Source organism: Anguilla anguilla, chromosome 15 (assembly GCF_013347855.1).
Source record: "Anguilla anguilla isolate fAngAng1 chromosome 15, fAngAng1.pri, whole genome shotgun sequence".
In the NCBI taxonomy this organism is placed as follows: Eukaryota; Metazoa; Chordata; class Actinopteri; order Anguilliformes; family Anguillidae; genus Anguilla; species Anguilla anguilla.
In genome coordinates, this window is record NC_049215.1 from 3,283,288 (window position 1) to 3,309,551 (window position 26,264).

Consider the following 26,264-nt stretch of genomic DNA (forward strand, 5'->3'; position numbering starts at 1 on the left):
GCACATACACATAGCCTTAACCCATGTCAGCCTCTTTTTTTAAACCAAATCTATATTACCCGATAAGACTATTAGGTGAAACAGAGTCCGTGCTGCTTTGCCATTAACTGTTAAGCCCTTAGCTGGCAGGTCAACTAATAAGCTTCATTTCACATCCACATGTAGTTTATTATTCACACGTGCACAGAAATTTCTGGTTTGTCTTGTTTGTTCGCCTTTTTCAAAAGGTAAAAAAAGGATTTTTGCTGAGGCTGAATTCTAAAGCAAATACATTTTTTTGTTGGTGACAAAATATTCATGTATATATTTTTTTTCCTTTTTTTCAGTTTCAAGTTCTGCTTCTATTTAAACTTTTTCCTGTTCAGTTATATTTCCTCGATTCAAATTGTCAAAACCTTAGACCCTGATCTAGCTGTAAACATAAATACAGGATTACCGGTTACTGCATTAAAAAAAGTCTTCACTGGAATATTATTTATTTATTTTTGACACAGGTGAAGTCTGTCACGGATGATAGACCTACTTAATACTATCACCAACCTTCTCTAGGAATTGTTGATTTATCCTGGCCAAACACTGTGTACCTTAAGATTATGTTCGAAAGCATCGGGTAGTCCAGTTTGATCAAGGCTGTTTTGCATAAGAAAATCTGACATTCCAGGTTACAAAACCAATATTAAATTTACATTGTATGCCAACAAAGTCTGTTTGGACAATAGTACAAACCCTTGGAAGGTTCGCCAAGTATCTTCAGTTTGAAAAGACAGAATGCTGAAGAATGTCCCTGAGCTTATGTATGTGTGTGTGTATGAATGTGTGTATGTATGCATGTGTTTGTGTGTTTGCATGTGTATATTTGTATGTGTTTGTGTATGTGTTCGTGTGTGCGCGCGTGTGTGTGTGTGAATGTGTGTGTATGCATGTATGTGTGTTCATGCATGTGTGTGTGTATGTGTGCATGCATGTGTGTGTGTGTGTATGTGTGCATGTGTGTGTAGGTGTGTGTGTGTTCGTGTGTGTGTTTTATGGGTTGGTATATATCTGTGCACACAGTAGGGGTGTAACTGTATGTGTCTTCGTCCTGAACCGTCACAGTACGGACGTTACGGTTCGGTGCATGCAGTCGTACGAAGAATGGTAGCCTATGTGCGAAGATTGATGAACGTAATGTGGAACCAAATTTTACAATCGCGAGTTCCACCCGGAAACATTAAGCTGTAAGCTGTTAGCAACATGCCATGCTAAGCTTAGCTCGAGCTGATTGGCGGAAATGGGGAATCTCCTTTAGCAACCAGGAGAAATAAACTGGGGCTCCATTATTGGCTAAAGTTAAGTGGCCAAAAATTTAGCTCTGCAGCAAGATGTCTTTTGGAGGATTCTTGGGAGTTTATAGGTAAGGAGAAGAAGTCAAACTTCCTTCACCTCATAAAACAGCTTGCAGTTTACATTGGACTTGAGTTATCTATGCTGGTCACCTGTTCCGCCATGGCTGTTGCCAGAACCCGAGGTAGACTTTTTTGTATTGGATCGAGTTAAGAAGAAAGAGGTAGGAGATCCTGTGACTTTAGTTAATGTTTATCTTGAAGGAAATTGGGCTGTTTTCATTCAGGTTTACACTGATGGTTCCAAGAATCTGAATAACGGAAAAATCTGCAACAGGAGTAAGCATTCCGCAATTACAGATACATCATGGAAAGCGGACCAAATCGTGTGTCAGTCTTCACTTCAGAGCTGGTGGCAATGTTGTGGGCGCTTGGGTGGGTGGAGGAAGTTAGGCCAGGAAAAGTCATTGTATGTTCAGATTCTTCTGTAGCACTAATGGCACTGAAAGGTGGGAAAGGTGGGGCTAGACCAGACCTAATAGTAGAAATATTGATTATGCTAAATCGAGTATCTAAGTTGGGGGATACTGTTGGGTTTTTCTGGGTCCCAGCTCACGTAGGAATACAGGGGAATGAGGAAGCTGATATGATAGCAAAAAAAGCCATCAACAGGAAGGATTTAGATCTGGAAGTACTGTATGGACGGGCCAAGTGTAAGAGCTTAATTTGTCAAGGAATAGCAAAGTTATGGCAAAAAGAATGGGAGGAGGGAAACAAAGGCAGGTTTTATTTTTCAATACAACCAACACCAAATCTCATGTCAAATGTAAGAATGAGCAAGAGGGACAATGTGGTAATAACTAGGCTGAGATTGGGTCATTGTGCAGTAAAACATGGGCTAGCACTGGCTGGTAAACACCCGGATGGAAAATGCATCTGTGGAGAGGCAGAAACTGTGAAGCATGTTTTGATGGAATGAATGCACCAACTATCAAGCAGAGAGAAGACTCATGCAGGCAGAACTGTCAGAAATGGGAGTTACAGATTATTCATTGAAGTCTATTCTTCCTGTGGATCACTGTGATACTCCAAAGACAGTATTTAAATTTCTCCATCGCACTGGTCTCTACCAGGGACTGTAAAAAATAGGAGGTTGTGAGGTTGAGAGGTTGTGTCCTGCCGATCAGAGAGCGGAGATCCGTCTTCAGTGTTTGACAATAATTATCAAAATAATTGATGACAAAACACATTCATAATTGCATTGATTGCACAGACAGGGTACATCCTCATTAGATGGGATACTTCGGAAAACACCGGTGGCAGCAACTTGACGATGCGCAGTAAGTATTAAAAAGTCCACTGAAAGCGCTGCATTTCCCATATACGCCACACAGACGTTTATGGGCTTAATGAATGAATGAATGAATGAATGACCTTTGTTTACAGTACGCTTTTTACAGCAGAGCCATCTCTAAGATGCATTGCAAACGCGCACATAAGGTCTAATGAATATTAATTCAGGAATAGGCGTGGTTTTAAATATTAATAGCTATTTACAGACTGTGTGGGCTAAAACGCACAAGAAGCCCACTTCTTCTTTCACTAGGCTACATGTTTACAATCGGGTAGGCAAACTTATTAAAATATGCAATAATTAAGATCAGTTTATATGATGGAATAGTGGCATTAGAATGTGCCAGAGGCCACCAAATTTGGGATTTTACGGCCAACATTTTTCTCCGGGGGGGCATGACCCCGGACCCACTTAGCTGGCTACTTCTCCCCACTGGCTGGCTACTCCATAGCCTTGTGGAAAGCCTTGGGTTAGTATAAGTTATGGTAATAAAGGATGCACTCAACTGCATTTTGGAACTGCATTTAATAAATAAAAATAAAAAACAAAAAGACGTTACGTGTGAACACAGCCTAACTTTCTTTAGCTACCAAGTCATTCAAGGTATCTCTATGTAAGGTCAACTAACTAGCTTCGCTCGCTAACGAAGGACTTTCAGTATATAAACCTGGGCAAAAAGTGGACCTAACTTAGACTGATCCTGGCACTTAATCCTTTTGCAGTACTCACAATGACTTTGTTGCTCGTATGTACTTGTGCAATAATGTTATTCATTGTGAGACTGTAGATTGATTATTACATTACATTACATTATAGGCATTTAGCAGACGCTCTTATCCAGAGCGACGTACAACAAGTGCATAGGTTTCATGATGTAGAGGCGCAAAAGAAACACTAGAGTGAAGTAAGGATCGTAGTGCCAGAAGTGACCACATCGATCAGGACTCCAACCCTGTAGAGTAAGCTTGTTCAGCAAGCAAGAATCCTACCAAGTACAAACTAGCACTGGAATCACACCTAATCATACAAAAACAATCCTTCCAGATACACTAACATAATCAAATTATCCTAGCTAGGTACAGTGAGCTGAACTATAGGCTAGGGAGGGGTGGGGAGAGGTGCAGCCTGAAGAGATGAGTCTTCAGTCTGCGTTTGAAAGTGGTGAGATTCTCTGCTGTTCTGATCGTCACGGGGAGGTCATTCCACCAGCGAGGGGCCAGGACAGACAGCAGACGGGAGCGGGAAGTGCAGACGCGAAGAGGGGGAGGTGCCAAGCGTCCAGAGGTGGCAGAACGGAGAGGTCTGGCTGGTGTGTAGGGTCTGATGATCCTCTGAATGTACCCTGGTGCTGACCCCTTAGCTGCCTGGTATGCAAGCACCAAGGACTTAAATTTGATGCGAGCCATAACAGGCAGCCAGTGGAGGTCAGTGAGCAGGGGGGTGACATGGGAATGTCTGGGGAGGTTGTAGACCAGACGCGCTGCAGCATTCTGGATGAGCTGCAGGGGTCTGATGGCGGATGCTGGCAGACCAGCCAGTAGCGAGTTGCAGTAGTCCAAGCGGGACAGGACCATCGCTTGAACCAGGAGCTGGGTTGCGTAGGTGGTGAGGAAGGGGCGGATTCTCCGGATGTTGTACAGGAAGAACCTGCACGTTCGACTCACCGCCGTGATGTTCTGGGAGAGGGACAGTCTGTTCACCACTCCAAGGTTTTATGCGGTGGGTGATGATGACACCACAGTGTCCCCCAGGGAAATAGAAAAGTCGAGAAGGTTAGAGGATGGAGCAGGGATGAAGATCATCTCCGTCTTGCCTGGGTTCAGCTTAAGATGGTGGTTATCCATCCAGCTCTGGATGTCCCTCAGGCAAGCAGAGATGCTAGCAGAGACCTGAGTGTCAGAGGGCGGGAAGGAGAGAAAGAGTTGGGTGTCATCGGCATAACAATGATAGGACAACCCATGGGCAGAGATTACAGGACCAAGAGATTGGGTGTACAGGGAGAATAGGAGGGGACCAAGGACAGAGCCCTGGGGAACTCCTGTGGCAAGGGGGCGAGGTGCTGATACTGCACCAGCCCAGGCGACTTGGAAGGAGCGACCGGAGAGGTAGGACTCAATCCAGTCAAGTGCCGTGCCACAGATCCCCATAGCTGCCAGGGAGGACAGGAGGATGGGATGGTTGACGGTGTCAAAGGCAGCAGAAAGGTCTAGGAGGATCAGGACAGATGAATGGGAGACTGCTTGTGCGGCGTGAAGCGACTCATTGATCGAGAGGAGTGCGGTCTCTGTCGAGATTGATATTAATGTATTAATTAATTAGGCATTAATTCATCTTGGGTCTGATGTTCCATGTGTTTTATTATTATATTAATCTTTTATTTTGTGTTATTCATTCAGTCGGTGCTGATTTATTGAGTTCTTCCTCGTCAGTAGGGCCCAGCAGAGCATTGCAGCATGGGGACGGTCATGACTCAGTGGTTGCTGCTTTGTTAAACGTGCAGTATGTAAGTTTGTTGTAGAACACTGTTGTTCATACTAAAATTTCCTTCACATCCTGACATATATCAGTAAAGTAAAACATTTAAGAAAAAATCTGATCTGTCCGACTGTCCCAGACTCACTGCGCCTGAATCTTAACAGCCAATCAGGACAGCTCTCGGCCCTGTCAGTCAGTCCTGTTGCGCGTTCAGACAGGGCTAGAGCGCATGTTCTGAGTTCTGAGCCCCGCCTCCCTTTTTCAACAATCTTCGGAATAATCATTTAACCTACGTCATATTTTGTAATGTGATAGAGTGAAGAAATGAGATACTGTCAAATTAGCTATAGCTAGCCCTTTTTTCATTGAAGTATTAGCCTATATCGCTACAACTTGATGCACATTAGAAAATTATTGCAGTAGCGTGGTATGCACTTTTGTACGTCGCTTTGGAGAAAAGCGTCTGCCAAATAAATGTATGGTGGATTGAGGTGGATTAGAGTATATCGTAATGTACAAGCTAATTAGCTAGTGCCGTCCATCTGAAGCCATTGATAGACCTATGCCCATATTGTTTAATTTCCTTGTACTGGACGGACAGGGACATGCACAATTGGCATCAGTATTATACAGTATAATGCAGTACTTCTTGTATTAAAATGGGCAAGATAGCTAAAAAGCGAAATTCCCAGAAAGTGATCTGGTTGTTGGGTTTGGGAAGAATCGTCCAACTCCGATCACCACTGGCTCAGGATCAGCGTTTATGGGGGTGACATAGCTCAGGAAGTAAGAGCGGTTGTCTGGCAGTCGGATGGTTGTTCGATCCTCCCGCCCTGGGCGTGTCAAAGTGTTCCTGAGCAAGACACCTAACCCCTAATTTGGCGGGCACGGTGGCATAGTGGTTGGCACTGTCGCCTCGCAAGAAGGAGGTTCCGGGTTCGAATCCGGGTCCGACCGGATCGTCTCTGTGCGGAGTTTGCATGTTCTCCCCGTGTTCGCGTGGGTTTACTCCGGGTACTCCGGTTTCCTCCCATACTCAAAGACATGCACGTTAGGTGCGCTCCTGCAGGTACACTTGACCAAGGCACTGGCCTCAGAACTGAAGTTGGTCCCCAGGCGCTGCACTGTGACTGCCCACTGCTCCTAATTAACTAGAATGGGTCAAATGCAGAGGACAAATTACCCCACGGGGTTCAATAAAAGTATATCTTATATCTTATCTTGCTCCCAACGAGCTGATTGGTACCTTGCATGGCAGCCTTTCACCGTTGGTGTGTGAATGAGAGGCATCAATTGTAAAGCGCTTTGGATAAAAGCGCTATATAAATGCAGTCCATTTACCATGTCGTCTACAGACTCATCAGACTGAGAGTCATCTGATAATGTCTTTTGATTCAGAATCAAATATTTCAGTGCTGTCTATTCTGTCATCTTTTCAAGCTAAAGTAATAATAGCAGAGCTGTTTTTCTTCCACCTGTCACGTCATCACAGAAGCGGTGTGATGTCAGGCGTTTCTGTCAGAAGTAATCAATTTGTTATATTTGGAGCCATACTAACAACAATTGCAGCTTAATTGAATGAGAGCCCCTGGGCGAAATAAAATAAGGTCTAATATATTTGGGGGATGCAGTGATGTGGTGCTTACCCTTTAAAAAGTTGGTTACAGTGTTTTGGACCTGTTTTAGTTAATGTATTTTTTGTGCTTTTTTATTGTTTGGCGATTTGAGATAAAATGAAAGCTACACTAAGCGAAATGGTACTAGCCATTGTGAAGCCAGCTCTTCCCCTCCCCTCACTGTGCCAAAGAGCTCTGTCGTATGTTCGATTGTGCCAACAGAGCAAACTGCAAGCTTTCAGTGCACTAATGACCATGTGTTACAATTTTTCATTTTTTATAGCCGATTTGTATGGACTGTGGACGATATGAATTATTTTTTGTTTGGGAATTTTGTTTACAGGAACATGTATGTTTTGTATTTTTGTATGCAAGCAAACTGAAACACATTCCCAAGTACTGTAAGGTGGATGTAGCGATAAAGCACTGGGCTGAATTGAAGGGGGATGTCTACTGCTCTGATCATTTTTATATTTCAAAACGTTAATGTCTTAAACTATGTATGGCGTTATTTAGACTACTCAAATACAAGTGTGAACCAAATGCAGTATTGTGGAAGTACATTTAAATTGTGTCATATCTGATGTAAATTAGCGTTCTGGCTAAACCTGGCACATTTACATCACAAAATAGTGATGTTGATCAATGTGTATTGTCCCTGTGAATGAATGAATAAATATATATATAATATTTGAATAAATAAATAAAATAAATAAATCTGCATTTATCATTTTTTAAAGGATAAGGCCGTCAAAATTTTGTATTTTCTTATTATCAGCATCCTATGAAAAGACCAAAACCTACGATAGCTACTTGTGTTCGACTCTCAAATTGTGTGCTAAAATTATTACATGTAGTTCCGACATTTTTATTTTCAGGAAACACAACCTATTATCACAAAAAACATGGCCAGTGTAGTTTTTACCAAGTTTATTGCGAAGCAGAGCAAATTATTTATTTTGTTGGAGAAATATTTTCACTATGTCTGCCAAAACTGAACTACTGTCCACATATCAAAAAAGAAATCGCTGAAAACTTCATGAAGTTGTTTCAGTAGAAACTACAAAGGCCAGGTTCAACATGACGATGAAGTAGGCCCCTATGCTGACCAAAGCAACCGCATGAGTTGTTTTGATTGCTTTTTGGAGAACAATAGAGTTCTTTGACTACTGAGATATTAGCTATATCTGGCATTAGCTAAATGGACGATAAGCCTACTTATTGGTAGGATAAATTAATTGTAGGTCTTTTCATAGGATATGTTAATCACAAGAAAAATATCAAAAGTATGCCTACAGGACTTACAAATCACAGTTCTTTGTGGATACAATAATTTGTATTTAAAGTTGGCTATCAGAAATAGGCTTAATATTTGTGAGAATCAAATATTAAATGATGACGTGTGTAGGCCTGTTGGTAAATTTCAGTTCAATTTCCTGACTTCTGTTAGCAAAGGGTTAAATATTAGTTTATATAGGAAGGAACTGGCAAAATGATACCAAATTTCAATTTCACCATTTGCAGAGAGACATGAGAAAATTGAACTGGGCCATTATTACGCTTCTTTTAAATCGCCCCTGTTGGGCGGACCTTAAAGGCATACGATAAAGGATTTTTACCTTGAAAATATTATAGAATAACCAATGCTAAGGCACATCTGTGATGCACTGGAAATCTCTGTCTAAGCACTTTCACCAAATTTGTGCACCTTTACCTGTATTTCTAATTTGTTCGGGACTTTTCTTGGTGTGATACTCTTTTCTGTGTGGGGAGGGGTGGGTGTGGCTACAGAGCCTGTGATTTGGGATTAGATTTTCAGTTTGTTGCTAGCTGCCATTACAATGGCCTAGATACAGCAAAGCAAAAAGACAAGCCCACAGGGCTTGTTCAATATAGCGTTAACCTTGGAATTGCTTTTGCTCTATGACATCCACTGACGTTAGCCAAGGGGATGAGAAGTGACCTGGAGTTGGCTTGTTTTCAGTTGGACCTGTGAGGAACATTACAGAATGTCCGGATTTCAAGTTATTTTGTACATGTTTGTGGTCCCGACTGGACAATGTTGGTAATGTCGGTCTGAGTAACTGATGGGAGAAATTTACCGGTAGTGTCTAATGAATTTGCATGTCAGTGACTAGGCCGGGTACTTGGGGGTGAGGAGGTTGAAGACTGAGGAGGAGGCTTCTTCGATAGTAAACACAGGCTAGACAATCCTGTGCAGTATGCCTTTAAGGTCACTTGACAGTATATCTGGTTTAACCTCAGTTTAGTTATGGTTCAGCTGAATCCACGCTCGTTTTGACAGAAAAATCACGTCAAACTTAACGCAACTGTGTGCTAAACCCCTGAAAGCACAAGTTTTACTGAAGCTGGCCTAAACTGCAGCAAAGCTAGCCAAAAGCTAACTGACGGAGTGTAGCACAGTGGGTAAGGAACTGGGCTTGTAACCGAAGGGTCGCAGGTTCGATTCCCGGGTAAGGACACTGCCGTTGTACCCTTGAGCAAGGTACTTAACCTGCATTGCTTCAGTATATATCCAGCTGTATAAATGGATACAATGTAAAAATGCTATGTAAAAAAAAAAATAATAAATTTAAAAAAAAGTTGTGTAAGTCGCTCTGGATAAGAGCGTCTGCTAAATGCCTGTAATGTAATGTAATGACAGAGCAACAGCCACTCTGAGTGCTTCGACCTCATCCAACAAAGGAACAATAAAGCAACAAAAACAGCCTGAGGCCTTCCCCCACCTGGCATGAATCCTACAATAGCCACTATAGCTACCTCACCGGATATGCTAATTATGACCAGCTCTGCCAATCAGGATGTGTGCACTAGGAAGGTAAATTCTGTTTGTCGCAGTATGGAACAGGACACACTTTATATTAATATTGGCATGTCCATACAATTTACGAGCAGCCAGTTCATTATGATTCTAGTTCAAATCAGTTACTTCTGAAAGGGTACTCACTACAGATGATGTGGTAATGAATAAAAATTCATTATGCGGTTGTTTGTTGAACTCATCAGGCATAATTTGTCAAAATCACAGTCCAATCTTCATTCCATATTCCGTAGGTCTATATTCATTGATCTTATTCAGAGTAATAGACATTTGGGTTATACCACGGCAGTGTCAGTCAATTTGAAATGCAAAGCAGTCTTAAATATAATTTCTCTAATGACACGGCCAGCTTTAATGTAAGAACCCCTTATATTACTAAGTGCAGCATGTTGTTTGCTACATGTTAATACATTATTTTGTATGTAATAAAGCAAACAGCGACATCAAGTGGTCAGTGTAGACAAATACAGGTACCAGGGCTGGTTGGTGGAGGTGGCCTGGCCAGGCCATGCAGAGATGACACCTCCTTGTTAGAGACTCCTTCCCCTTTTGTCTCCTTTTCGGGCCCTGCATGAAAGAGCATCTTGCATTATTCTATATTTATGTTCCCATATACATAACATTATTTGTCATTACCTTGGGATTGCTGTTTTTTTTGCTACTTTGGAAAAGTCAAGTTTGAGTGACAGCGGTTTACCAGTGCAGCAAACACTTTGAAGTGCATTACAGATAAGCAGGAGGCTGTATGAATATTCTGTTACAAACCATGAAAAAGTGACCAAAAGTTGTTAAGTTATTCTCTTAGAGCAGTGCTGTGACTGATCATACCCCCTTTTCCATTCAGAACATTTCATGTCAGTTTACCGTTGCATCAATGGCTTGATCCTGTAGATTCTTCCACTACAACATCCGGAGTCCACAAGGAGCAGCATAGCTCTTAGTCCAGGCTCTTATCATAGCTTACCTATGCAACCTCTGGGCTCGCCAACAGTCCCATATTAACTTGCGACATCTTGTATTTCAACCATAAGTGGATGTTCATATATGTCCCCTATTTCCCAATGTCCTACAAATTTTATCTGCCAGTACTGAATTACTATGACGCACATTGTTAAGCGAAGTAGATGACTCCAAAACTAAACTCCTATATGGTGGTCTTGGCAATACCCAGTTTGGGTTGATATGTGTTTTCTGTGTGCTGCTAGGAAACCATAACTACTGACAATTACAAAGCACCAGGCAAATGACACATGAGCAGTGCATGTAAGCAGGTAAGGCTGCCGCTGTCCGTTGTCCGTTGTCCTGAATGCCTCCAAGGCTTAGAGCAGAGCTGCATAACCCTGTTCCTGGAATTCTATCATCCTGTAGGTTCATTTAAACCATAATTTGGCACACCTGATTGTACTAATTAGCAGCTCAAGGATATCTCTATCTGTTGAATTAGGTGTGCTTTTTTATGGTTGGAGTGAAAACCTACAGGAATAGATCTCCAGGAACAGGGTTGGGCAACCCGGGCTTTGAGAGTTAGTGAGAACATACATCTGAATGTGGCTGAATTAGAGGAGCAGGCGTGCCTGTAGTACATCCAAACTGTCTTTCAGTCTTGCCTGGCATGAATTATACCCCCCAAAAAAACAAGCAAATAGAATGCCTTACCTAAATGAAATACATTGCACACCTGTTTTTATCTAAAGCCTTTGTTAAAATGTATTATTCTCCTCTAGCATACAGGTTATGAGCTTTTTGTAAACTGACAGATTCATATATTTTGGGTGCTTTGATGTGCCACGGTATGGCACTAACAACAAATAGAAGTTAATCATTTTCAAATTAAAATATTTTGTTTATTTGGGTCATGTAATTGTATTATATGTTGCTACTTTACATAAACACAGATATCATTAATACATACCGCATCCATTATTTTAAACGTTTTCTACTCATTCCTATACATACTGTAAATACTGAAGTCAAACATACGTCATTCCGTGAACATGAGTTAGTTATGACGCATTCAGCGTGTTGCACCACGCAGCAATAAATCAGACTGATCTAAGGTCAACGTGAACGGCTCTCTTGCGGCCTCTGCTGGATTTGACAAAAAAGTGCTCCTGACTGAACTGGATTTCTGTTGCCTGTTTGGTGCATACACGAGGATGCAGCTATTACAGGACATAATTTGTGTTCGGGGCGACGACATTGCTTGCAAGAAATCACGCAGAACGCACATATAGCCCATAATCTATCAATGTTCCACTCCACTCAGAAAGAAGCATAGCGAATTTACTCGTCAGATGAACCGTATAATAGCATGATAATGTCTAAACGTAATTCTTACTGCTATTAACATTGATACGGTATATGGAGTTTTCCCGATCCCACGATATAAGGTAGTTCATGACATTGAAACCATTATCGATTTAAGGCTAAACAAGCATTTTTCGTATTGATATTCATCTTGTATCCAAATTAAATTCTTATACTTCAACGTGATCTTCCATATCTGACAGCCTCAGAATTGTAGGCGCAGTGAAAGAGCGCATAAACAGAAAGCACTGCGCTCCCGCGCGGGGTAATAATATGTGGGCAGGCTCGCGGGCTCTTTGCTGCTTGTTACCATAAGAGTCCGTCAGTTCAAGTCCTGTTCCTCTGTCCTCAGAGTCTTACAGGGATACTGGAAGGTAACATCGCGCATAGAAATAAGCACTGACATAAACTCAACGAAAAATGGACATTAAGGACCAAGGAGCACAAATGGAGCCGCTCCTGCCAACGGTAAGGACCTATTTAAGGTATTTATTAGTGCTTCCACATCAGGCAACGTAGCTTTGCCTTTGTGCGAAGGGAAATTCAAGCTGCGGTATCAAATTTCATGGATGGCACGTATCTTTCATTGATTCGGATGGGCATTATGTTCATTTAAACCTTGAGCAGTTTGCGGGGGAAATGTGGGTATCACTGGCATCAGTGGGATCAGTGGGCAAATATGACTAAAAAAGAACAAAAGAAAACATAATTTCAATAATTTGTGGGTAGGCTGGAGCCGATGCATTAATGTCACACGCGATTAAAATGAATGAGATTGCTTTGTAACCAGTCACACAATTCCCCATTTTACGCTCACGCTCTTACAAGATTTGATATCGACGAATACATGGTAATGCAATACGTAACATGAGAGGTAACGTAATCAAACGCATTTTTATTGGAAACTACGTACATTCTTTAATTGTTTATAAGAAAGTATATATATCTTAATGTATTACACGCAGTGTTCTTCACTGGTCTGGCTTGTAGTCGTCACATTTTATTGACATATTTAGCCTGTTACCGTATTTTCATATTCAGATCATGAAGCGCGGATTTAAAACGGCACTACTAAATGTGATTCAGTATGAAATAATTGTATTTTCGTCTAATAGAAAAATGGCTTCCAGCACTCCTGAATTGTCACGTTTGATCAAAATATGTACATCGTCAATTCTTAGTCAGTGCAGACTGGATGAATTCAGGGATACATATAGGGATGATGAGCGCACGATGTACCGTACCTGTTGTGCTTAAATGTTACGAATGAATCCCCTTAGTCACAGTACACGAAATACACATTTAGGATTTAATTCGTGCCTTTTCACTTTTCTGGGATGATTTCCATGTGTAGGCTACCTACCTACGCCCCCCCTCTCCCCAGTGTACACACACACACGCACACACAGCATGTATATATCACAGTATGTTTATATTTGTGATTTTTGTCCATGATTATTCGTTAAAACCTGCATGCAGATTTTTGGCCACACGTTCATGCTACAAACCTTTTCCACCTCGTCCCAATGGCGCTCTATTGGATTGGAATAAACTCAATTCACTGTCATGTTCATGGAACCAGCTTGAGATGAGTGTGCTTTGTGACATGGCACATTATCCTGCTGAAAGTATCCATTGAAAAAGGGTAGATTGTGGCCATAAAGGGATGCACTTAGTCATCTGCAATGCTTAAATAGACTGTGGCATTTAAGTGCTGTTCTATTCATATAGAGGTGCCAAATGTTTACCAGGAAATCATTCCTTACACCATAACACCACCACTACCAGCCTGCACCATTGACACGAGGCAGGATGGATCCATGGTGAGCCAAATACTGACCCTACCACCTGCATGTCCCAGAAGAAACCGAGATTCCATTCTGTCCACGTGACGCTTTTCCGGTCTTCAATCATCCGGTCTCGGTGATCATGTGACCACTGTAGCCTCATCTTCCTCTTTGCTGACAGAAGTGGGACCCAGTCCCGTCCGCTTCAAGGTTCGATGTGTTGTGCAATCAGATATTCTATTCTGCACACCACTGGTGTTGCAGACATAGCTGCGCAAGACTCATTGGGAGCAAGACACCTAACCCCTAATTGCTCCCAATGAGTTGATTGGTACCTTGCATGGCAGCCTTTCACCATTGTGTGTGAATCGATGTGTTGTGCGATGAATTGTAAAGCGTCAATTGTAAAGTGCTATTATAAATGCAGTCCATTTACCATTTGCTGTTATTTGAGCATTTGTGGCCTTTCTGTTAGCTTTCTGTTCTCCTCTGATCTCTCTCATTAACAAGGTGTTTTGCACACAGAACTGATGCCCACTGGAGGTTTTTGTTTGTTTATCGCACCATTCTCTGTAAACTCCAGAGACAATGCCAATAGCAGGAGGGCAGCCTTTTCTGCCCTGTAAACTTTAAAATGTCAAATAGGTGTATATAGCGCTTCCCAAATGCATTTTTAGTCAATATGTCCAATTGTATTACATTACTGAGGAAACATTAGTTATTTCCAAAATGGCTGCATCAGCCTCTGTTGCCTGTGTCTTATTCTTAAGGAAATGGAACGTTAGGACCCCGCGGCTGTGCCACACCTTTTGAGCCTTCCAAAGACCTGCTTCCCAAAACAATTAGGATGGCTAGCCTCTGTCTGACTGCCAGGGTGACTGCTTTAAGTGTTGGTGTGAGCGATGGTGCAGTAGCAGGACTATGTGATTAAAGGGCCAGGCACAGAGATGGCTGCAAGGTAGATGGCCAACCACGCATTTTAAAAGCCATTCCAAACGCTGATTAAATATCTACAATTTTTACACTTTACTGACCCGTGAGTTGCAACAACCTGTTCTCACTTCCGAAACAATTCCTCATCATTCAATGGCATGACAGAGCAGAAGAGAGTAGGTTTTGTAAGTGCCTCCCAAAGTAAGTTGTGCTATTTATGGCTTAGTGTTGTTGTTACCCATGATGCTGTTATGTGTTGCCTGTTTAAATTGAACTCCACCAAATGGCTTCTGGAAGGCTCTAGTGGTGTGTGATGCTTACTCTTCCAACATTGCCGTACTGTCTGGTCTTTGTGAAAAGTCGTTGTTGTTAATTATCAAAAGCTATGCTCCTCATTCTCTGCAGTTCATGACTGTGAAACTGTTGGAAAACTGACCTGGCTTTGAGTGTGTAATCCTCCATTTCTGCCAATTTTAGGCATGGTTATGGGCATCAGAATGAATTCATGACACAGAAAGGCATGGGGGGGGGGGGGGGGGGGGGGGTGAGATAATTCAATACTACTCTACCCCTTAGGTCTTTAGTTAGTTTAGGGCTATAATGCATTACAGATGGACAAATGACACAGACACACAAAGACATACATGACAAGGACATGGCTGCATTAATCTAAAGTGCAGGTGTAATAAGAGTGCTGCAGTTACAAAATAACACAACTATTTTATATCAAGGAACAGAACTGAAACACACAGAAATGTTCCTTGTTCTGGGAGTTTACATGTTCTCCCCTTGTCCATGTGAGTTTCCTCCAGGCACTCCGGTGGGTTTCCTCCCACGCTCCAAAGACATGCAGTAGGCTAATTTGAGACTCTAAATTGCCTGTAGGCACTGTATGCGTGTGTGAGTGAGTGGTGTTTGTGCCCTTTGATTGGCGACCTGACCAGGGTGTATTCCTGCCTCGCGCCCACTGCATGCTGGGATAGACTCCAGCCCCCCGCCAGCCTGACCAGGAGCAAGCGGTTTAGAAAATGGATGGATGTGTGTTCCTTGCTCTTTTGATTTGACAGGGAAATACACATAGCAGAACCGTTCTGTGCCTATGATATCTGAGCATGTTGTTATTCTTTCTGTGTTTTCTAGTTCATATGATGTTGCTTCATGTTTTAATTCAGCTTCAGTTGAGTTAAGCCCACTTTAAGGTACAGTGAGTTAAATTCTTAAGATGGCTATTCTGTGTTTAGGCAGTGATTTATTTGGGTTTGACGCTGATGTGCCTTTTTTTTAGGTGCACAGCCCTGATGGAGTCCCAAGTGAGGTGAGTTTGAATACCCAGATTTTTTTTGTTGCATGCCGTTAAATAACTATGTTGTAATTTTCTCATGCTGAGTAAGTAGTTTCTTTGCTATCTGCCCGAACATACACGCTGACCCACGGCATCAGATGACTCAACAGGGTTTCCCAATGCACCATTGGACTCACTTTACAGTGCTCGTCTTAAAGTTGTAAAGTGAGTGATATCAGCTTTAGGACAGGCATAACATTAAGCAGGACTTAAATAATACAGGCCTTTAATAGACGGCTGATTAATGGGACCTTATGAAGCACTGGCAGTGATGCTTCATTATTTGTGTGCTGGGTTGAGTGATTTCGGTGAAATGACAGGGTTTTCTTATAAATTCATGATGTCATTTCTAAGTTTGGAAACTGGACAACTATATAATTATATATAAATCAATGTGAATGACAGTGTTAATTTATAGGCTAGTGTAATAATGTATAGGCTACTGAATAATGATAATAATAATATGCTATATTGATAATTAATAATGATAATAGTAATGTGCTATGTGCAGATTGTTGTAATAATAGGGTTAGTTAGGCTAGACCTTGTGCCAGTAGACAGTACACAATTGATGTAAGACTCTCTTATTAAAATGCAAGGACTTCCCCACTTTTTAGCTTGTAGTTTTATAGCAATTTCATTTGTTAAACATTGAGGGGAAAAGACTTGTCCTTTTGATGAAATAGGCTCTTTCCTCTCATTCTGTGCATTGTATGATGCTGGAGATGCTAGACCAGTGGCATCCAAACATGTGTCATGGAGGGTCTAGAGTATGCTGGTTTTCATTCCAGCCAATCACTTCACCTGCTGACTGCACTAATTAGTTCCCTCCTCTGTGGTTAGAGGTGTGTCATTTAGTGAAATCAGCCGGTGATTGGTTGGAATGAACATCTGCATACCTTCGGCCCATGTGATTGGACACGACTGTGCTATACAGCCCCGGTGGTTTTGGCTACTGCCTGCTGTTGCCCAGTGTCCCTGTTGTTAGAGTCGCCCATTGTGAAAGGCCTACATTTGGAGACCTGAGACACAAAATGTCACCCACTGCCCTACTTCTTGGGTGATTCGGCTTAGTCTGGGTTCCTGCTGCAAGCCCTGTGCCCCACAAAAAAATAGCTGCTATGGATACTTATAATTGCTCCATTTGAGAAAGGAACGGAGGATGGATTAAGAATTAAGAATGATGCCATTTGAGTGAAATTTTGATCCATTAATATCCAGAATTCTGGTGCTGACATATGGTATTAAGGCCTACCTAAAATGTCTTAGTAATCATGGGTATTGTTTGCTACATGTTAAGGACATACATTTCTGATTTGGGATTCTATGTGTATTATGCGAATGAGACACTACTGAGGAAATGACACTTAACTACTGTATGTAATGGCTCCAAAAAAAAAAATCAAATAATCACTGATAATGTCATGCCCGGTACAATCGAGAGGGCTAGAACTGGGACTGTCAGTGACTAGAACATCACGCCTGGCTTCCAGCTGGAGTTAATCCAGACTGAACAGAAGGTATTAACCGTGGACCACAAAAGCCCCTTCTGAACACAACGTACTGTAGATCTTAACAGATATCTTGTGTTTTGTGGTCCACCGCAGCTTATGCTAGGAGCGGAGATTGGCTGTGCTGGTAATGACATCACTGGCGTGCCTCGGAGGTGTATCATATTTTTCCTGTTTTTCTTGTTACTGTACATAAATAAATTCTGCCGCTCTGTCAGAACTTTGTATATCACATTGTGTACACAAAAAAATGATTGCGTGTGCATTTTTCAGCACAGTTTTCCATGGTTCCATACTTTGGGATGGCAGAGAGATCTTCCATTTTAATTATGTGCTTGAAATATAATGCATGTACTCCATTAATCTATTTAGGCATGTGAAAAAAGACTATTTTACACGATGCTGCCACTCAAGGTACATCTCGTTTCGCGTGTATGTTTGTTTGAAGTGATTTACTGTGAGAAAACATCTAGACCTTGAAGCAAGTGCAGTGTCAACATTTCAGCTTGTGTCTTGAACTGAGTTACGATGTTTCCCTGTTCCAACCTTTGTGTGTTTTAACTGATTACATTAAGGTATGCTGACACTGTGCATAGCTGTCAATCATCCTCAACCAAGCAGATTTTTACCTTGCAAGGTACACAAATCAATTTAACGTGACCTAGTCAAGCTAATCCTTCTAATGCACACCTGTCTTACTCTTCACAGTAGTACCCCTAGGCCTGATTTCTGGAAGCGTATATCTTAATCTGAAATTAATCTCGTTTTCACCTCGTTAACGAATCTACTGTACCCGTTTGTCTTCCAGTTAATTATTTAATGTAGATCTGCCAAGTGTAAAATAAAAGAGGACTTATTTCCCTCAATCCTTACAAAGTTAATTTTAAGCTTATTCTGTGCACGTTGCTGCTATGTTACATATCATGAATAAATATTCCTTGAATTTTTATTGAATAACACAGAATTCATGATTGTTCCTGAAATTTAGTGCTTTTGTTTAATTAGGGGATTGTTGCTAATATGCGGGCATTACTCCTGACTCCGACTGTGAGTCAGCCGTCACTCAAAGTCCGGCAGGTGTACCGTCCCAGTTGCTTGTGGTGCGTTTATTGTGGAGCCATGTTGCCTGATTCCACATGTAGACTCTTTATACACTCAGCCAATCAGAAAGCGGGAGGGGATAACAATGTGTGGATCATGTGATCACATGACGTAAAGTAAACACGCTTACTGAGAAAAAAGACACAGGCAGAGCTTTTATGGTCCACTATTTAACAAAGAACAGAAGCAAATGCGTCCTGTTTTAGAAAGCGGTTGCAGGTGTTATTTGTGTATAATAATTTAAAAAATGAAATAGAATTTTACATTTTGCCACAGAGCTGACCAAGAAAAATCTGCAAAAAGCTCAGGCACCCCGTTGCACTCTGTGCTGTAGCTGTCTAGCGTGCGAAGGCTCACCTACAAAAAGATGAGATAAAGGCAGCTGCTTTATAGCCTTTGGGTGGCTTTATGGGAGGGCTTATTTTGTTCTGCTTGCAGATGTGTCTATGCAGTTTGCCTTGGTGTGTCTGCCAGAGAAAACATGACTGTCTAGTTTATATTGATTGGGAATATTCAGCAGTAGTGGATCAATTCCTTGCCTAGAGGTCGCTAGGCTGTCAAGGTTTTCGAGAAGCAAAACAGTTTAACACTGAAAAGCTGATGTTCAAACGTCTGTCACACAAAGTGTGTAACAAACTGCACATGTGGAATGGCAAGTAGGTGCTAGTTTCTGGCTAAATGCATTTTTCTTGTGAACTGTCACCATTAGAGGGGACGATTTGTTTTCAACTGTCATTTCTGCGCAGTGGTGTTTATTTATTTGCACGGGTAGGCTGCGGTTTCAACTCGAAGGATTTATCCGAGTACGAGAAACGTGGCAAGGTGGACCAGTGATAGAAAATGAAGGGAAAGGCCGTGTGCTGTGTTGCAGGGAGGGCGCGCCAGAGAACGTTTGCGGCGTGCCCCTGGGGAGGTGTGGCGTAGCGCGGCGATGCTGAGCTGCTTCAGCTCTCCACTCTCAAAGCCTCACCGGGGGGGGGAGGACAGCGTGCGCTAAGCGCTCAGCGCTGAGCCTGCCTTCGGAACCTGAATCCACGGCAGCTGTGATGTCACCGCTCTAACCTCACCCCGGATTGGTGCACGGCTGTCGAAAATATTAAGGTTGCGCGGACCAACGGCCGCAGCGTGTTTGCGAGACTTCTGGTATGGGTTAGACTGGGTTAGACTGCTCTGCAGCGTCCCAGCCTCTCGCAAAGACACACCAGTACATGGAGCTGAGCCTCTTTGCCTGCTTGCAGCCAGAAGGAGGACACTGGGATAGAAGCCTTGGACTATGGACTCATACATTCAGTTTAACAGTGAGGTACGCTCATGTATTCAGCTTAGAACAGGATTAAAATTTTGTTTTTTGATGATTGAAGAATGTAGGTTGGATGCTCTGCCAGATTTTGAATTCACCTAGGCTGTTTTAGCAACAAAGGCTGCTTATTTTGTTTAGGACGGATTATTAATTTGGAAAAACAGGGCATTTGATTTGAAATATGATCAAAGACAAATATCACAATTTGATTTTCCTCGAAATGTGAGTTAGAGTGCAGGGTTAATCTTGTATTGAGCTGTTTTCAGAAAAAAACGAATCCTATTCGATTTAGGAGATGTGCATTTCTAAACAGTTAGCTGTTTTTGTCCAGCACAGAGTCTACCCGTGAATCATGGAGTTATTATAATTTTTTTATTGCACTTCATTCATAGAATGGAATCGCATACAGTAAATGTTTTTCTGTGTATTGGTGTCGTTATTCCTTAAAGGGTTAATAGTTGTGCCGCTGTTCACATCGGAATGACAGAATGCACTGCTCATTTATTTATAGAGATCTCTTTTTGGGGCTGATGTATCTCGTAATTGGTGATGATAGCGCTGTACTGCAAATGTGTCTTGTATGTAGAACAGGCCCTCTGCTGGGAGAGGGTATTCCCTAGGCAGAAGGGAGCTTATCCTGCAATGGGGCCCATGCAGCCCTTCTACTTTATGCGACGGTTGCGTGAATGTAGCTTTACAAACTTTATTTGTACCTTTACTTTATTCTGTACCTTAAAGGTGTGTGTGTGCCCATGCAAGCGTGCATGTATTTGTATTTGTATGTACGCGCACGCATGCACGCACGCACGCACGCACGCACGCACATGCGTGTGCGCTTATCGCAAACCCCGGGGATGCTGATGATGCTGCTGCTGCTGCCATTGCCGTGGTGACCACGGCCATCTGTTGGGATCAGACCCAGGATGCTGATGGCTGTTTCAACCAATTACATAACTTCAGAGGCGGAGCGCACACTAATCCGTGCCGTTCTCCGGCTTTTAAGCATGTTTTTCATCTCTAGCCGATTTGAGCCTATGCTGTCGGCGTGTTCGCGTTCTTATTGGTCAATGTTCACATTTATTTATTTTTTTTATTTACTACTAACTGTCACCTAACTGCTTGATCCTCTTCCGTGCTTTTGCTACCCGTTTTTGCTTTTGCTGCCCAACCCTGTTCCTGGAGATCTACCGTCCTGTAGGTTGTTACACCAACCCGAACAAAGCACAACCCATTCAGCAGCTAGAGAGCTCATTGAGCTGCTTATTAGTAGAATCAGGTGTCCCAAATTAGGGTTGAAAGGCAAACCTACAGGACGGTAGGTCTCCAGGAGCAGGGCTGGGCAGCGGCTGGGTAGCCTTGCCAGAGATCCAGAGACCTGAAGCCTGCAGGGTGTTGAAATTGAGCCAAAACTCATTTGTCCTGGAAAGCAGCGCCTCAGCCTAGATCCTACCTTTGGCTTTCTCTAAGCGTTCCACCTGCATGTGCATCGCTTGAAAAATGTGTCACCTTGTCACATTACGTGTGCCGGTACAAATATCAGACTAGGATCACTGTCAGACGGATTCCATTTCAGGTCATCATTGCCTGCTTCTGTTTCCTCCTCTTCTGCCCCAAACTACCAGATACTACAGTGTCTCAGGAGCAGGGGAACCTGATAGTGATAAAACCATAATAAACATGGCGTCAACATTTACAGTTCCAATGAGCGAGAGTCAGAGCACCCTGCTTCTGACACGTCACGCAGAAAATGTCAGGAGGTGCTGTCAGAAGGGTTGGATAGTTTACAACAATTTTAGTGGCGTTCTTGCATCCTTCTACAAAAACTTGTGAGTGCGCTTGGTGCATATACATATCATTTCTGTATTTTAATTTGCACAGAGAAATACTTCTTGCGCACGCACATGTTTGCAAACTGCCCTTTGTCAGCGTATCCTTATTTCTCATTAAAACAATCAGCCTAACTAATATACTGCGATGACTGCAGAGAAAGAGAGACTGAGTCCAGTTAAATATGTGGGTGACTCCGACCCCCTTTCTTGGCAATCTGTCCGGTTATTTCCGCATGTAAATTCCCATCCGGATGCGCAGATGCACTTCGACTGAAAGCGGTGATTTTAATTAAGCTGTGCAGGTGCAATGCAGGTGTCACATGCGCGTGCTACACACAAACGCAGAATCACTCGCAAGCCAATCACCGACCGGCACAGAGAACCACGCGTAAGACATGTCTGAAATATACAAGCAGGCTGTTGACAGTGACGGTATTAAAAGGAAGCTTTCAGCAAAATTAAACTGTGCGTTTAAGTGCTATTGAAAAACAAAGCCATGAATTTGCTGTGGAGAGTTGCTTTCGGTGAACTGATTTGGCTTTTATTTCTGTTTATTTTTTTGATTACCTGCGTTTACGTGTAGTATTTCTGGGCGCTCTCTGTATTTTAGCAAAGGTGTGTGGTTTTTCTTTTCGGTAAAGACGAAAATGGACTGTTTGACGATGAATATTTCAAGAATTAGTTTTAATTGTGTGCCGAGTTAATGTTAGCTTCAGTAATCATACAAAATGTACTCGTTGATTTTATTAGTGAGGACGACATAACAATGACTGTAATTGCTTTCTGGATCAACAGCGAAGTTTAGCATCAGAGGACGGTAGTGGGAGCTTCTTGTTATTTATTTTTAACACGGTCATCACCCTGTTTTAAGCATATGGCTGCTTTTAGCAGCGGAAGCAAGTGAGAGCTGACCATTGTCCCCTCACCAGTGTTAATAAGCAAAGAAAAAAAGAAAAGCTATTTACAGTAACTTTCTACAGACAACTGAAAATGGTAGTAACAGAAAACATGTTCATTTTGTAAAAGCTGCATTACCAACAGCACTACATTTTCAGAAAATCAACCAAGTGTGCGCTAAATCTATATTGTTAATACATTCAGCCATGCTGAATGAATGCATGAGCTAATTTACCAGTAATTGAATTAGCTCTGGTATTACCAACATATCATTTTCAAGATCTTAGGAGGACACATCAAGATAAAATTTTGTATTTTTGACGTTACATTGAATCTGTAGAAAATAACACCAAATTTGCAGACTGGTCTAGTTCCTTCAGTCAGAGTCGGTGTTGTCCTATTTGAGGTGGCTAAGTGAGGAAGACTGTGGTAATCCAGCCTGAAACAGGGTGGCGCACCTCTGACACACCTTCTTTGAGCTTTCCCTGATAAATGGGGATGCCCATCCCACTTAGGCCAAGCGCCAATCCACTTTCTGTCTGTTCTCCACAGGGATTGGCTGGCACATTGCCTGCTAGATATCAAACAGGAAGTGGGGCCCCTGCTGACGTGGGGCGTAATTAAGATGGGGCCTCTCTGGCATCTGGTGGGGGGGAGATGTGGGACAGACAGACTGAGAGAATGGGAGCTTGCAGACCTCAGCGCGGCAATTAGAGTGTAAAACTATGCAGTTTCTCAGCTCTGCATTTCCCCCTTGCATGCGCTGCAAGTGGCAAATAACAGCCTTGTCAGCAGCTTATCTGAGAGCGCACAGATAACGCAACCTTTTCCTTTGGAAAGAATGTTTGGTTATAAAACGAAAAGAAGATGTGCCTTTGTTTTGAATGTTGGGTCTGCTTTCTGTGCAAAGGGAGGCAGGTCTTTCCTTATATTTAATTCCCTGCAGCCAAATCCCATGGCAGTCTTTTTCTATTTTTGGGAGATATGATTGTGTGCAGCCTGACACTGTGCGGGTTTAATGGATTGTGTGGTCTCCCTGAGGTAAAACAGAGCTTGCCCACTCTGTGCACCGAAGCCGGTTTTGTATTTCAAATGATGCTGCATATTTAATAATAACGTCAGAGTATGCGACTTAAATACCAGCAACTGCATTTTGGGCTAGCTCTGCCTGCTGAAATAAAAATGTCTAAACTACTACACTATGTACAGTAGCTTTGCAGTATTCCAGCCCCTAATTTAATGCTGCGTGTGTTCATTTGCTAATATGGCATTCAGCATATCTGAACTGCATGAAATATAGCGCGCAGTGCAATACACTGTGCTCGCCCATATGGACACACAAAGCTGTAGATTGATTTTCTGGCATGTTTCTCTTTCACCTGGTGGGTCCCAGCTGGCAAGGCCTACAGACTCTGCCGGCGAGGGAGGGGGGTTCTGTATGTAAGGTCCCTACCGGGACCAAGCATTGGTCCTCTGCAGGGCTTCAGTGGGCTTCAGTTGGTGAATGAGTGGGCAGCACTGTAGAGTCAGTGCAGATTGTGTTGTACGTATGGACAGTTTTCTCCACATTCCTGCAGACTAGAGCCCTTTTCAGGGCATACATTCATGCTTAATTTCTATATACATGGAGAAGGAAACATCACACATACGTACATTTTGCATAGCTATTTTCATTGGACCACTGAAAGCCGTCGTTATTAAAAAATGTTTATGTGGGTGACGCTGCTTGGATGCTCGATATTTCCCAGGACCAGAATGGAATTAGGCCTATAAAGGCTGTGTAGAAAATTCATAATGATTGATGGAAATTTCAGCAGGAATATTTTTGTATTGTTCTAGAATGTAAGGGCAAACATTATTAAGACTCTGAGCGTAATAGTTGTACATTTTGTGATGGAATAAAAATATGCTTTTGAGATTTCATGCAGCTTGGCGAATGCCACAGGCTTTTGGTCTGTTCTTCCCTTATGACACATGTTGTAACAATATCTTGAAAGCCAAGTAAAATTTATAGCAAATCTATAAATGTGTATTTCAATTACCAGCAATACAACAACAAACACATAATGCTTTAATTAGCATTATATATGTACCTTGTGCTGCCTTTAATAGAATGACAGTAGAAACCATGGCAGCAGGTTCAAAAAGCAGCAATACATGGAAACCTAGCATACTTCAGGTTCAGTGTGTTAGCACGTAAGTGCACGCTGAAACCTTCCCATAATCCTCTGCGGTCCGCATTGCCGTGCAGCTGGGCTCCCCTGTCTAAGGTGCCCTTGAGCAGCCAGGCCTCCTGCTGCTGTGGCTGATGCAATCCCTTGCGCATGCTCCAGCTAGCGCCGCTGTCCCACTTCCCACCTCCCCGGAGCCTGGCTGGGTCACATGACCCACGCGCGGCCTCCCGCGGTCTTCGGCGCGCAGGGCGGCGGGAGAGCGTTACGGCGGCCCCGAGCGGCGGGCCGCTGGTTTACCATCACCGATCATGTCGCCCGCTCCCTGCAGAAAAGAATACCAAAAAATAAAAAACCGTATTAATGTCGGCAGCTGCAAATCGGCCGTAAAATGGCAAAGTGAAGCTGAGCAGCTGCTTCGAAGCAGCACCAGGCTCTGGGTGGCAAATAAAAAAGTGAATTTATTCCCTTGGTGAACTGCAGTGAGCAGGGCTGCTGGATTAAGGGGTGCGGCTTACACAAGTGTTTTGTTATGACTGTCTTCGGGCCTGACGCTGTAATCTGATTGGGCAGAATTCTGTGTCACGGGGAATATTTCAGTAACCGGTACATTTAGACATCATGCAGGAAAAGGGAATTTTGACGCTTGTTTCTTGTGTGAGTTCACGTACGCGCTTTGAAAAGGGGCCATCTTTGTTTGAGTTGTGTGGAGACCGTAGGGGTTTGTCTTGTCCGCTGGAATTGTTTGGTATTCAGAGTTTCCGTTCATACCTGTTCAGTCGCGTGTTCACTTTAAAACTAGGCCGAGATCACTGTGCACTAATGCAGCATACGCCAGCTGTACGCAGGGTTTTCCATTCATCCCAATTTACGTGCCCTTACAGTTCAGGGAAAATAACTCACGAAACTGAGGTCGTGTTTCCGGCCTGAGCAATTCTAAGCAACCTCGCATTTTGAAATGAACGTGAGGCCCAATTACAGAGGCTGCTCGGTTGTCGCAGGTCATTTGGGAAGCTTAATCGCGGGGAGAACCTTCGACGCGTAAAATCCGCGCGTTCTTCTCGCCTCCATTAATCACCTTGGATTAAGGGGGCCGGCTCCATTAATCCGACCCCCAGCATGGCCGCGCATCAGAATCCGTCCCATCATCCTCTCTGGCCTGTGACACACGGCCCTTCCACGCGTTCGTGTGCGTCACAGGAGCCTGCACTCCGCTCGCGACCAGGGCCGCGCTGCTTGTCGTGAGCGGGTGCTTCTACCTGCGTCGATTTTACACCCAGCTGTTAAGTTTCAGCTTTCTGGTCCTCTCTGATAATATCTCACACTGTACCCGTTGATGGGTACAGTCACTTAGCTCAGCTTTGGTTCCTGTTGTCTCAGCTTGACATTAACCTGGGCTCATGGCCAAAACCAGAAACTGATACGCGTTTGTGCCGCATGTGAACCGGATAGCAGCATAAATATTGGACGTGGATTC

The 26,264-nt window shown here is 42.9% G+C and overlaps 1 protein-coding gene across 2 annotated transcripts in view; it reads left to right on the forward strand.

Moving 5' to 3' along the window:
* The first annotated feature begins 11,729 nt into the window (after positions 1 to 11,729).
* LOC118214459 (sodium-driven chloride bicarbonate exchanger-like) overlaps positions 11,730 to 26,264 on the forward strand; it is a 51,201-nt gene continuing 36,666 nt past the window's right edge. The window contains exons 1-3 of one of the 2 annotated variants that reach the window (XM_035394430.1): positions 11,730 to 11,999; positions 12,269 to 12,384; positions 15,922 to 15,951. In XM_035394430.1, the coding sequence (XP_035250321.1) occupies positions 12,337 to 12,384; positions 15,922 to 15,951 (78 nt within the window). In that variant the 5' untranslated portion in view covers positions 11,730 to 11,999; positions 12,269 to 12,336. Of the gene's footprint in view, positions 12,000 to 12,268; positions 12,385 to 15,921; positions 15,952 to 19,757; positions 19,894 to 26,264 lie in introns of those variants that run through there. The other variant, XM_035394431.1, reaches the window with a different exon arrangement.